The 13,252-nt window shown below is 49.9% G+C and overlaps 1 protein-coding gene across 2 annotated transcripts; it reads right to left on the reverse strand.

Moving 5' to 3' along the window:
* Positions 1 to 360: 360 nt before the first annotated feature.
* tbx2b (T-box transcription factor 2b) lies at positions 361 to 9,592 on the reverse strand. 2 transcript variants are annotated; one of them, XM_070829441.1, is made up of 7 exons: positions 8,530 to 9,592; positions 7,444 to 7,711; positions 5,734 to 5,880; positions 4,527 to 4,603; positions 4,176 to 4,357; positions 2,672 to 3,255; positions 361 to 2,189 (listed from the first exon to the last, which is right to left on the reverse strand). In XM_070829441.1, exons 1-7 carry the CDS (start codon positions 8,886 to 8,888, stop codon positions 1,743 to 1,745), a joined length of 2,064 nt encoding a protein of 687 aa, XP_070685542.1. In that variant the 5' UTR covers positions 8,889 to 9,592; the 3' UTR covers positions 361 to 1,742. The 2 variants fall into 2 exon arrangements, with proteins under 2 accessions (XP_070685542.1, XP_070685543.1); XM_070829442.1 differs by having other exon boundaries at positions 4,176 to 4,345; positions 8,530 to 9,588.
* Positions 9,593 to 13,252: the final 3,660 nt, after the last annotated feature.

The raw sequence follows: 13,252 nt of genomic DNA on the forward strand, positions 1-13,252 counted from the left end.
TATAAGAACAGGTGAATTCAGTTTTTATCAAAATGACCAGAACACACGCAGAATCCGCCCTTTTCCCTTTTAAATGTGTCCGACAGGTGGCGCTCCTGCCACACGTGTGTGTGTGTGTGTGTGTGTGTGTGTGTGTGTGTGGACTACATGTCAGTAAAACCATACATGACTTCATTAAAATAAAACTCCGTAATCCACCGCTGTTCTGCTCTAATTAGACATATAATAATAATAATCTAACAATAATAATAATAATAAAAACAATAATACAAATATAATAATAATAACAATAATAATAATAATGATCGAACAATAATAATAATAATAATAATAATAATAAACGCCTGCAAGATTTCAGCACAACGATTTTTTATTGAAATTGTGAGACAATCAAAAAAAAAACAAAAACCCGGACAACCAGCATAAACAAGATACTTTCATCTTTAAATATATTTATGAATAGATATGAATGATGCGCCCATAGGAGGAATTGCTTTGAACGTCTCCTGGCTGGAGTGAAGTAACCTGAGGTGTTTTTGAATCCATGTGGAGCTCTCCCTCTCTCTCCCTCTCTCTCCCTCCATCCCTCCCTCCCTCTCTCCCTCTCTGTTCCTCTGTATCTGTCGGTGGATGCGGACTAAAACATGGCACACACGTCTTCTAAAAATCAGCGATGCTTCATACACAGTTTTTCAAACCAACAAGCGCTAAATAGCTTCATGTACAGAATATGTTCATGTAAAATGGGGCAGAGGAGAAAAAGCAACGAGTTAAATTCGAAATATATACACGCTAATATACAGCCTTGAATAAATTAATACCAATTGCATATTCTTGGATCTTAGCTTTATTTACAGATTTTTTTTTTTATCTTTAATTACATAAATAGTTCAGAAACAAATTTTCTGGCATGAAATGATAAGCGGGTCTTCCTGTCTGTCTGTTCTGAGATAAGCAGGCCCGGAGGAGAAGGAAGAAGCAAAGGTTTGGACGCAGCTTGAGGCCTGATGAGGCTCCTGTTCGGGGCTAAAAACCAGGCCTGGGTGCTCAAATGCTTCAAGTTAACTAAACTCCACACACTCACACACACTCACACACACACACACACTCACACACACACACACACACACACACTCTCCCTCCGCTGGGCCGCTCGGTGTGTGCAGCCTCAGGCCCGCAGCAGGCACCGGCCCCTCCGGCCTCATGGAGATGATGGAGTTTGACTGGTTCTGTCTGTCAGTGCTGCTCTGTGCCTGAAACTGAAGGGCCACATTTCTCTCCTCTAATGTTTTACCATCATTATAGAGTCTAACATGTGTTTCCGTGTATATTTTACATCCTTGCATATTTTATATATTTATTAATTGTTATTTTTGTATATCTTTTTTTTTATTATTATTATTATTATTATTATTAATGTAGAAATGTATCCCAGAGTTTCTGTGGGGGTCGGCCTGCCGTCGGGGGCTGCTGGCCCTCAACACTGGGGGTCAGGGGAGAGTTTTGGTGATGATGGTCAAAGTGTTTCTAACAGGGAGCTCTGGAGGAAACATCAGTGATTCCAAAGGTTCATTATATGGACTCAGTTTCTGTCTGTCTGCAGCTTTGTTCCAATAAAGACCAGTTCTCAGCCTTCACCGACCCACATCGGTCCAATCCTCGTCCCAGTCTCTGTCATGTGCTGTACAGGACATATGCACTTTTAGTCCTCTGGTGAGTCTTCATCCCAAACAGAGTCTTCATCACTTGGGAGAGTCTGCGGTCGGGGAGGGCTCCCTCTGGCCCTCCAGGCCGCTCACTAGTCTCTGGATGCTCTGCAGCTCATTCACTGAGTCCTTCATGGAGGTTTTGGGAGACGCGGTCCTCCCGCTCGACCCTCCCGTCTTGTGGTTGCTGTGGTGCTCCGGGGCCGGGCTGGTCTCCCTGCTGCCCGGTTTGGAGGACTCGGTGCTGGGGTTGAGGCAGCTCTGCAGGCTGGTGAGCAGGCTGGAGCTCTGAGGCAGCGACACTGGGAGCTGGTAGGGGTTGAAGCGGAGCCGGGGCCGGGACGAGCTCAGGAAGGGGTTCCTGGAGAGAGGGCTGGAGGTGCTGGTGGCTGGGAGGGCCGAGGCCGAGGCCGCTGCTGCGGCCGCCGCCATGTAGGTGTAGGGGTACGGGAAAAGTCCTCCGAATGGAGGCATCGGGATGCCCTGCAATGTGACAGAGGACAGACTTGGAGTTACTGCTGTACATTTCACTGTTTCCAGCCAAACAATGAAGTTAGTGAGACATCACACAAGCAGCAGCAGTCTGTTTCTACACAGTGTCCCAGAGTGAAGGTTGTGAAAATACAGGAAAGAACAAATGTTTTCAATAATTACATGTAAATTATTGAAACATTCCATGTTTCAATACACGTTTTAATTACTGTATTACTTAGTGAAACCTCACAGAGAAGTCCTGCATGTTTGCAGCGCTGCTTATTTTCAGCACTAAATAAAACACACACTCTGGTGGGAATGCACAAGGTGAGCTTTACATTACAGTTATGGTCCTAAGCAGGTAAAACCTGACACCTAATCCTGTCCTCCCTCCCGACCCAAAGCTCCTTCCTCCTTCCTGTCCGGCTGCGCTCTGAGCTACAGGTGTGCAGGCTAACTCAATCATGTTGGGACCGGATGACCTTCCTTACCTGAGAGGCGAGCATGTGCTGGGACAGATGGAAGGGGAAGGGGCTGGGGGTTCCTCCCGTGCCCTGGGCGGAGAGGCTGCCGTTCTCCAAGCCGCCCGCTCCGGATACAGAGGCCAGTAGGTGCCCCATGCCCATGGCGGAAAAGGCTCCGGGGGCCATGGCAAACTGCCCGGGGTGAAACAACAGCGGCGATCCGGCGTTCAGAGGGTTAAAGAACTGCTGACTGTGCAGGCCAGACAGAGCCAGGCTTTGTAAGTGTCCCGGGCTGAAGTGCGAGGGGCTCTCGGTCTGGACCATGAGGGGGGAGAAGGCCTCCTTGGTGGCACTGATGCCCCCGGCCTCCGAGTCCTTTGTCAACGCGTCCGTGGTGTCCTTCCTGTGCCTGCTCTCCACTTTGTCCTTCTCAAGGTTCCTTATACTGAATATGGAGTCATCCTTCTTTTCCACGCCAGGCCTGTCCCTCACCCGCTCCTCACACCTGGAGCTGTAGGGGGACACGGGTTCGGGTCCCGGGCTGTTGGAGCCGGTGCAGAGCTCGTCGGGATGCTCCAGCTCCGGCTCGCTGTCAGTGCACGCCTTATCATCTGCAACAGCACAGGAATCACAGAGAGAGAGAGACAGAGAGAGAGAGAGAGAGAGAGAGAGAGAGAGAGAGAGAGAGGTGAGCAGAGTTTCCACCATTTATCTCCCACCTTTTCACAGAAAACACACACACACACACAGGTAGCCCAAACACACACTAGGATGGCTACATAAGCCCTGCACCCATGTGTTCACTCATGAGGAAGTGAAGACATGTCATTTAAATAAACATTTACAGTATTTTGTCTGTAACATTCAATAGGTTTGGTATTATTTGTTAAATTAAGGCGTTTGAGTGTGCAAACTTTAGAGTAAATCCACACATTCCCAATAGCAGGGCCAGCTGAACCTGATCCTGGCACAGCCGTGTTAAATAAATCACTTTGATAAATGAAGGGATCAGAGCACATGAAACACCAAAACCAGATCTAACCTAGGACAACATTTACTCTGAAAATACAAGGAACCTAAATGGTAGTTTTACACTGTATACTCTCACTGAAAGGTGCAGTGAAAATTCAGGCAGATCTTACTTTTAACACACACACACACACACACACACACACACACACACACATTACACAGAGCGTTTAGCTGCCAAACACAGAAATGCAGCTAAATTCACAACGGAAATGAATTTAAAAAAATCAGAATTATCTCCCTGCACAATAACTGATTTTCCACCATCAAATTACAGACAGATTTTAGCAATAATAATTTAAATGACTCCATTTATTTCTTTTTTTCATGTATTATTTTTAAGTATAAATTCCAACAACGCCTCGTGGCTGTTAAAGGCTGGATTAATATTTAAATTCATTAAAACATTAAAACATTTAAACTCCTCATATATTGGACCCAAAATAAAAATATATAGGAACCAAAATAAAAATATAATGGACCCAAAATAAAAGTGTCTCACCTCGGCTGGGCCTGCTGAACCTCAGCGGGCTGGAACCTGCTCCCAGCGGGGAGTGGACCGCGTCCCTGCCGGCCGGGGGCTCACTGGACGAGGCGTCCGAGTCCGCGCCCTCTCGGTCCGCTTTGCACTGGTCCTCAAACATCCGCAGCGACGGCATGGTCAGCTGTTTCCTGTCAGCAGCGCTAATATTAATCATAATGCTGTGGATAGTTATAATGTGGACTACAGCAGCAAAAACACATCATGACCTTTAATAATGATAAGAACATGGTGGGCACACACACACACACACACACACACTCTCTCACACACACACACACACTGTCAGTGCTGCAGGTGTCAGTCTGGTACCTTTTCTCTCTCCTCCCGTTGCCTGTGTCTCTGAATCCTTTGGCAAAAGGGTTGTTGTCGATCTTCAGCTGAGTGATCTGATGAAAACACCGTCAGAAGAAACGTTAGAGGCCTAAAAACTCATGTGATGGAGCCCATTGTCTTCATGTGGCCCATTTCTGGGACAACGACGTGTCTGGATTAACACACGGACAGCGGCTCGTTGGACAGGAGCCACGCAGGCCTCACATTTGCATTATTAATAAAAGCGTAACGATGGGGCGTTATTCTCATTGGCCCCTGGAGACAAGTCCTGCCACGAAATATTCCTCCACGGGGCCACACGAGCTCCTGCTCCCCCAGAAAAAAAAGGCTGATGGAGCAGCACTGGAACAGATGACTATCATATCAATAATTAATAATGAGGTTTGGATCACTGCTGCTCCACGGTACGTCCTGGTGTGGAGGGGGCCGGGCGCAGGGCTGCCGCAGGCCCGCATGGCCCCTGCAGGAGCTCCCGGGCCCTCGGACACCTCGGGCCTCTCTTATTGGAGCACAGAGGGCCGCTGACCAGAGCTCTAAATGGCCTCTAATCGATGGTGACTCTTTGCCCATAAACTTTTACAACAGGACCCCCCCCCCCCCCCCCCCCCCGCACACACACACACACACACACACCGACCCCCTGGACACGAGCTCCAATTAGCTTCATGGAGGGTAAAGAGTTGGTGAGGGGGCTCATAATACATCATAATGCACACACACAAAACCTCCATCCAAATATGATGATTTTAAAATCGACAAACACAAAACACACACGTCACAACCCGGAAGCTGCTGCTGTGATGCTTTCTTCTCTTTTTTCTTTTTTCTTTTTTCTCCCCAAAAAACAAAACAACGTGAAGAGGACATTTCTGCCATGTTTGATTCTGGATCACAACAGAACACCACATTTACACGCCTGCTTTCTTTACAGGCCGCTTATGGCCCGTTTATGAGCAGCAGATAACACTTGGGTGTCTGCTGCAGCCACAAGTCCAGGCAAAACAGCAATTAAAAAAATCAAGTGGGACATGGGAGTCCTCTGCGGGGAAATTAGGCGACCTACAAAATCAGATTAAGTCTTCGGGGGTTGGCGGCGGGGGGAGGGGACGCATGTAGGACATTTATTATGCAAAGTATAGCAGCCATATTAGGGGCGGCTGGCGCAGCGCGCACGGTGACTCACCTTGTCGTTCTGGTACGCGGTCACAGCCACGAACTCGGTCTCCGGGAACACGTAGGTCCTGAAGGTGCTGTAGGGCAGCTTCAGGATGTCGTTGGCCCGGACTATGTGGAACCGGGGCTGGTACTTGTGCATGGAGTTCAGGATCGTCTGGATCAGCACACACAAACACACACAGCTTGGGATAAATATCGCGTCGGTCGGTGTGTCGCTGTTATTGATGCTCTTCTAATTATTGTGTGAGCGGACTTGTCTGTAATTAGCGCGGGGCGAAGGGAAAACCTGAGCAGGCCACACATGTTGTCCAGGAAAAAAAAAAAAAGATTTAATCCAGTTTTTATCGGGACAAAAGCTCCGCTGTGTCAGTCAGTAGCAGCGAGGCATCAAATACCTCCCACAGCTGGAAACATGCTTTTAAAAATCCACAGAATTACAGATAAATTAAAAAGAAAAGAATCAAATAATAATAATGATAATACGCCTGATGTAAAGACACCACGGCTGTCCGAACCATGTGCTAATTCCAGACAAAAATAAATCACCTGGATATTAACTTTACAATTTAAATATCACACATAAGCAGCAAATGCACGTGTGAATAAGACCTGTAGCCTGTACAAAGAAATCCCCCCTGTGACCAATTGCAAATCTTGACTGACATGTAAATGCAGAATTTGTTTCCAGCCGGAAGCCTCAGTGTGTCACAGGGACTCATCCACACATCCACACTGAGCTCCCAGTGCTCTTAGCTAGTATGGCAACAGTGGAATAATATTAAATATATGGGAAAAAAAAATAAATTAAAAAAAAATAAAGGAGGGAAATATTGTGGGTGAAACATGCAGCACCCTGCAGGCCACATTAACCCCCCCCCCACACACACACACACACAGCATACACAAATAACACTATACTATACTATACTATACTATACTATACTATACTGTTACAGACGGGGGGGTGTCAGATGCTGTCAGTTCGGCCATTCAGGCTCATTTCACGTCATTTCTCTGTGACCCCATTTGATGATACACCAGTTAATCTCCCAAACACTCCGCTCAGATATTATGTTAGTTATATTTTCTTTAATTCCCAATTGGAGCTCGGTTAGAAATCCAGAATAAACGCGCCTCGAGCTCCAGCTACCCCCCCCACCACCACCACCACCACCTTCACCACCACCACCACCCACCCCCGGAGGAGAAAACGCAGGCTGATATAAAACTGTGGAGGAAACATAAGCTGTGTGTGTGTGTGTGTGTGTGTGTGTGTGTGTGTGTGTGTGTGTGTCGGCGGCAGTGGGAAGTCAAGTGGCGACAAAGTGTCAACAGCTCTGGACGTAAATACGTCCACCCAAACCAAGTCCCCGTTTTTAGGAGCGTGTGTTGTATTTTCCTGGATTATTCTCTGATGCACGGGTGTTTCTAATCCGTGTCTCTGTCTCAGAAACTTCCAGCTTTGCTCCCTTTTATTTATTTCACTTCATAATTCCCCTGCACACGTGTGCTCTGCTTTTATCTAGTTTCCAGTTCTCCTGCCTGTTCCTTATTATTATTTAGCTCCCACAAAGACCCTCTTTCCCCACAAGCGTCATAAAAAAAATCATCTAGTGTTAAAAACACGTAAAAGCAGCCTGCCCCGTCTGCTGCTGCAGCGTGTCAGCGAGAACAAGGCCTGCGCTCCGGCGGGGGGAGAACCCCTGTGAGTACTCACAAATCCGTGTTTGTCCGAGATGTTGTTGGTCAGCTTGAGTTTGTGGAAAGCAACAGGCTTGGCCATCCACTGCTCCCCGGTGGCCGGGCTGTCCGGGTGGATGTACATCCTCTTGGGCATCTCCGGGTCGGCCTTCCCCGCCACCATCCAGCGGGAGTTGTGGAACTTGTAGCGGCAGTCGTCCGCCGCCACGATGTCCATCAGCAGGATGTATTTGGCTTTTTTATCGAGCCCGTTTATCCGCACTTTGAACGGGGGGAACATCCTCCTGCAGGGACAGACACACACACGGAGTCAGCGCGCCGTGATTCAGCCCAAACACACAACATCACGTCAGCAGAGCGACGTGACAAACGAGGCTTTGAAGGAAAAACACGCGCCGTGACAAGTGGAAATATTGTAATTATCAGATATTACACGCAATTAGGCGACAGCAAAACCACGGTGTGTGTGTGTGTGTGTGTGTGTGTGTGCACTACAAAGCTGAGCAGTGTATTTATGACCACAGCACTGCTTTTTGAAGTGACAGCCTGTTTATAAAATCCAGAAGCTCTGCTGCAGTTTGGGAGATAAAACCTGATTAGAGCTCAGCACACATTTCTCCAAAATATCCCAAATATGCAGTCTGCTTTGATCAGCGAGGGAGGGGGGGAATATAATATAATATGTCTCCAATATTTCAAAATAAACGGACGTTTTATTCATTAAATTACTTTAATAAATGGAGCCAGTTTCACTCCTAAATGCAGACACACCTACGGGACTGGAAGTCCGTTTAAAAAACTATATATTTATCGTTTGGTGGGGGCTAAACAGCGCGTGTTCCTGCTGAATTGTCTGGTTTTCTGGTTTGTTTCTGCTCGTCGTGGAGCGGGCTAATAATCGGAGGGGACTGCCGAGGGCCTGGCGCAAAGGCTGCCATTTAATAAGGTGAATAAATGGCTTTTCGGTCGCTCTAATCTCGTCAGCTGTGGCCCATTCTGTGCATAAATGCGGACAAAATGTCGGGGGGGAGGGGGGGTTTATTGTGAATAAAGTAGTCTGGGCTCATCCACGAGAGGAATCATAGCCGTGGGTAATTCTTACCTTCCGGACTTGGTGATCACCATCTCCGTCCCGAGTTTATGAAACTGGTCCCAAAGATCCTTGGCTTCCAGTGTAACTTTGGGGTCGTCGTCCACTTCCTCCTCGGGCTCCAGGCTCTTCATGCTGCGGAGATGAGCCGCCTGATGGTGGCTGAGGGCCGGGTGGAGCCCAGCCTCCGCCGCCCCGGCCAGGCCGTGGTCCGCGATGGGCTTGGTGAGCGCCCCGGGAGGCAGGCTGAGCGCCGGGAAGAAGGAAGGCTGCGCGGCCGCTAGAAAGGCGGACATGGGGAAGTCGGTCGGCCGGTGTGCGTGGAAAGGGTGATAAGCCATTGCAGTCCCTGTAAAAACTGGATCTCTCATCGGTGCATCCACAAAAACCGAAGTGAAATAATGGAGATTTTTAGTGGTATTTCCCCCCAACTAGAGCCGGTGTAGGTCCGCGCTTCGCGAGCACTCAGTTTCTGTGAGGCGGTGCGGAGGAGCGCGGCGCCCTGTCACACACACACACACACACGCACACACAGACAGACACAGACACACACACACGGCGCGTTATCAGGGTGAAGAAAATAGCCCGGAGTTGCTGCTGATGTGCTTTTCCTTTGGCTCCTCCGCCGAGTCCTTCAGCAGAAGCGGCGCTGTGAAGGCAGAGCCCGGCTGCGCTGTGTGCCTCTCAGAGAAATGAGCAGTTCCTCTGCTTCAGTCATCCCACACTGACTGGAGAGATGTGGCCCCGTTCACTGCAGATCTGTGACTATCTCACATGTCCTTCCTGCCTCCATCCCCAACACTAATGAACCAAGCCCCTTTGATTGCTGATTTTACGCTTTCTGGACCAATTGTGGGCCCCTATAGGCGTGGTTCTGACAGCTCCGGCCAGACTCTCGGAGAGGAGGGGGGGGGCCAAGAAGGTGTCGGAAGCATTAGCAGTAAGAAAACATGTCAACAGAATAAAATATTAACCAATGACAGGAAAGATCGGGAAATCCCACCCCCATTTCCAAGCCAAACACCGGGTCAGCCCTCAGCTCTTGGCCGGTGGAGGCATCACCTCTCTCGGCTTGCGTTTTTACAATGTCGCCTCCGGAGAAACCAACCTGTCCACAGACTCACTGTCTCAACACTCACCTTAATACGGAGGAACAGCTCCACTTCTCCACGTTTACCACTGTGTTTTAGAACAAGTCACAGCAGTAGGCTCAGCCCACGACTCGCAGCTCAGCCTCTGCATTCCGGAGAGATTTATTCCAGAGAGCTGCAGCCCTCTGCCCGCTCCCCGTCTGTAATAACAGCCTTGTAATTATTCCACGTTATCGGCCGCTCTGGCGCTCAGGCTGGATGTGCCTGACCCCAGCCCGGGCTCCGTTAGCCGTGTGAGTGTGTGTGTGTGTGTGTGTGTGTGTGAGACTGTGAGTGTGTGTGTGTGTGCGCTGACTGCAGCCTCACGGCGCGCCGGCTTCCCCAGGCGGGAGCCCCGTGTGCGCCCTCCTGCTCGGGCTGACGGGAAGAGGCAGCAGCAGCGTAGCAAAGAGGCTGAGCTGGAAGAGACAAACCCAGACGCTGCGTGGAGGAAAAGAGAGGAAACCAGCTGAAGGGTGATGAGTGAATTTTGAGAGAGAAATGAGGGAGAAGGACAGCGGTGAGTGCTCACTTCGACACAAACTCTTTCCTTGTTTGGGTGCAAATAAAGTTGCCTTTCTCGGAGCTTTTTATTTGTGCACGAGGTCAAATGTTATCATGGTTATTTATTGCTGTTGTCGCCGCACTTGTCTTAATCCTGCTGTTTGCCGTCGTGCTGATATTTTAGTTTTTGTGCCGTTTGTGTTTCCACTTCACACAGCCGCAGTGATGAGATGATTTAGGGCTCAGTCGGGCCGTGGCACCGTGTAATCTCCGACAGGTTGTATTTAGTCAGACCAGGGACAGTGCGGGGGCTCCGGGAGCCACGGGGGGCCCCACCAGCCTGCCCGCACTGCGCTCTGCTGAGCTCCTCTGGAGAAATCCAGCGCCGCCGCGGCTCCTGATTAACTTGGACTCAGTTTGCAGAGGAGCCGCTCGGCGCCAGTCGGCCGATGCGCCACAATAAGAACAATCTCTTGTCTCTTCATATTTCCCCTCAAGTCCTGCATGTGCGAGCCCCTCCGGCCCCCGCGGCCGCCTCATCTGCGGCTCCGCTCCGCTTTTCCGCCTCGGTCATGACTCGGTGTCAGATGTGATTTTTTCTTTTCTTTTTTTTTTTTTTTTCTTTTTGGATAAACAGCTGCTCTCTCCGGTGATGTGGGCCACAGGCGTCACTTGGACAAAAACTGAAACAAAAAGCGATAATCCCTCTGAATGAGACTGTCAGAGACAACTGCGCCTTCCCTGTTAACCCCTGGAACTCATCCGCGTCTCTGCGGCTTCTGCTGACAGGCACACAAAACTCTTGCCGGCCATAAAAATGTCTGGAATAATATTTATAAACCCTTATTATTAATGCATTAAATTCACCTAATTCCCCCCCCACCCCCACCCCCCGATCGGCCGCAGCAGGACAGTAAAACAGTCAGGCCAAGTCCCTCCGATTTAAAGAGACAAAAGGTGAACAACTGATTTGTTTTATGTCCTTAAATGCAAACAGTGTGATCAGTGTGTCGGGCCCAGCGTGCTGTGTGATTTAAGGGCACTGGATGTGAGCACGTCTCCGCTGTGCTGCACACTTGTTGCTCTCACACAAGCCAGCAGGCCAGACGGGAGCGGCTCCGGCACCGCAGCGCGCAGCGGACCTGACTGAAGCCAGGGCGGCTCCCGCAGGCCCCGGACGCACGTCACACCAGACGCGAGTCCCCGGAGCCGCAGCTGCGGAGGCAACGAGCGCAGAGCCGGTGACAGCGTGGAAAGGTGTGTTTTCAGGCCGCCAGGTGCTGCAGAGAGAAACGCCAGCGAGCATCAGCTCCAGAGTAAAATCCCCCAGAACGTCTCGCACATGCCTCACAGTGAGCTGCGGAGCCTCGGCGTGCTGAGTGTCCGCTGTAATTTGGCCGGACAGCTGACTTGTTTGGAATGCGGCACCTTCAGACTCATGAAATGACAGAGACGTGGGAGCGGCGGCGCTTTGTCAGACTCCTGGGGCCGCGTGCGCGCAGCTTTAGTGGGCAGAGAAAAGATTAGCAACATATGGAGGTGGATAACGGTTTTCTGCCGGAATACTGCACTGGATAATTGTATCAACAATGCCCGTGCAAATTAGTCACCATTTATTTGTTCTGTGCCGTCAACGGTACAGAAATGTCCATTAGGCGCGATTTAAAAGTCATTAAGCCCAAAGAGGAGCTGCTGCTGCTGCTGCTGCTGCTGCTGCATCCACAGGCCAGGCTGATGGATGAACTTATTCTCTGAGTTGGGGATTAATGAACTCGGACAGTAAATATGCTGGACTTGTTCTGTATTAGTGTGTGTGTGTGTGTGTGTGTGTGTGTCAGAGGAGGAAAAGAACTTTTTTTCTACAATTATTTCAACAAACAGGAGCAAATGCAGGAGCCTGGGCGGCCAGTTTAGGAGGTTTAAAGGGTCTAAGATAGTGACAAACTGCTCGTCATGTAAACCCAGACAGGAGTCACAGCAGCGGGTCTGGGGGCCCAGGGCGGCCCGAGAGCCGGGCTCCTGTTTAAAGTGAATTAACTGCTGCAGCAGGAAGTTGACTAAAGCTTCTCTGTGTCCTTGATCCGTCCGCTGAGAACAGAAGATGCAGCACAGCTGCACATGTGAACGGGCGTAAAAGCGCCTTCCGTCCCGGTGCCTCGGCCCCTGAGTCAGTGATCCGGGACACGGACGCTCTAATTACAACATAACGGGCCACTTTTGCGCCATATTCGTCTATAATCGAGTATTGTTATTTTCTCCCCCCCCTCGACATTGTTCCCTTCTTCCTTTTATCTCTCCATCTTCTCCTCCCATCTCCCTGCATCATCTCTCGGCTATATTTAGCGGCTAGACTGAGGCCTTGGCGCCAGACCGTTTAAGACCTGTCAAAGTCCCTCATATTTCCCCCTGTCACATGGAGACCCGGCGACCAGCGGCCTCCTCCTCCTCCTCCTCCTCCTCCTCCTCCTCCTCCTCCTCCTTTTTTCCTTCCCTTCTGCTCCCTCATCATCCTCCTGCAGCTACCAGCAGTCCTCCTCCTCCTCCTCCTCCTCCTCCTCTCCTTCATCTCCTCTTCGGTTCACTCTGCTAAATGAAACATATCAGTTCTCACTTGTAGGAAAAGCAAAATGTTTCCTCAACCCCTCCCAACACACACACACACACACACACACACACACACACACACTGAACCACACTATCATATTATTTGGAACAGTACAATGAAACTATGTTTTGGGGACCAGACTAATTCCTGGTGCATCGCAGCGCTTCTATCAAACAAACATTTTCACTTCACAACAAAACTACACCCGCTCATATCCGGTTACCTGGCGGCCCCGCGGCCTGTGCACCCCCCCGGGGTGTGTTCTCAGCCTGTGGAGGCTGTGGGTGCGTCTGCCCGACAGGTGGAGCACCAGCTGGGGGCGCTACAGTGACCCAGGGGAGCCAACACTGATGCCACACACACACACACACACACACACACACACACACACACACACACACACACACACACACACAGTGTCACAGAGGAGCTTCTCACTCTTTTCTTTTCTCTCACTTTCACACTTTCACACACCTGCGGTTATTTAAACTGTGCC

This window comes from Pempheris klunzingeri, chromosome 4 (assembly GCF_042242105.1).
Source record: "Pempheris klunzingeri isolate RE-2024b chromosome 4, fPemKlu1.hap1, whole genome shotgun sequence".
In the NCBI taxonomy this organism is placed as follows: Eukaryota; Metazoa; Chordata; class Actinopteri; order Acropomatiformes; family Pempheridae; genus Pempheris; species Pempheris klunzingeri.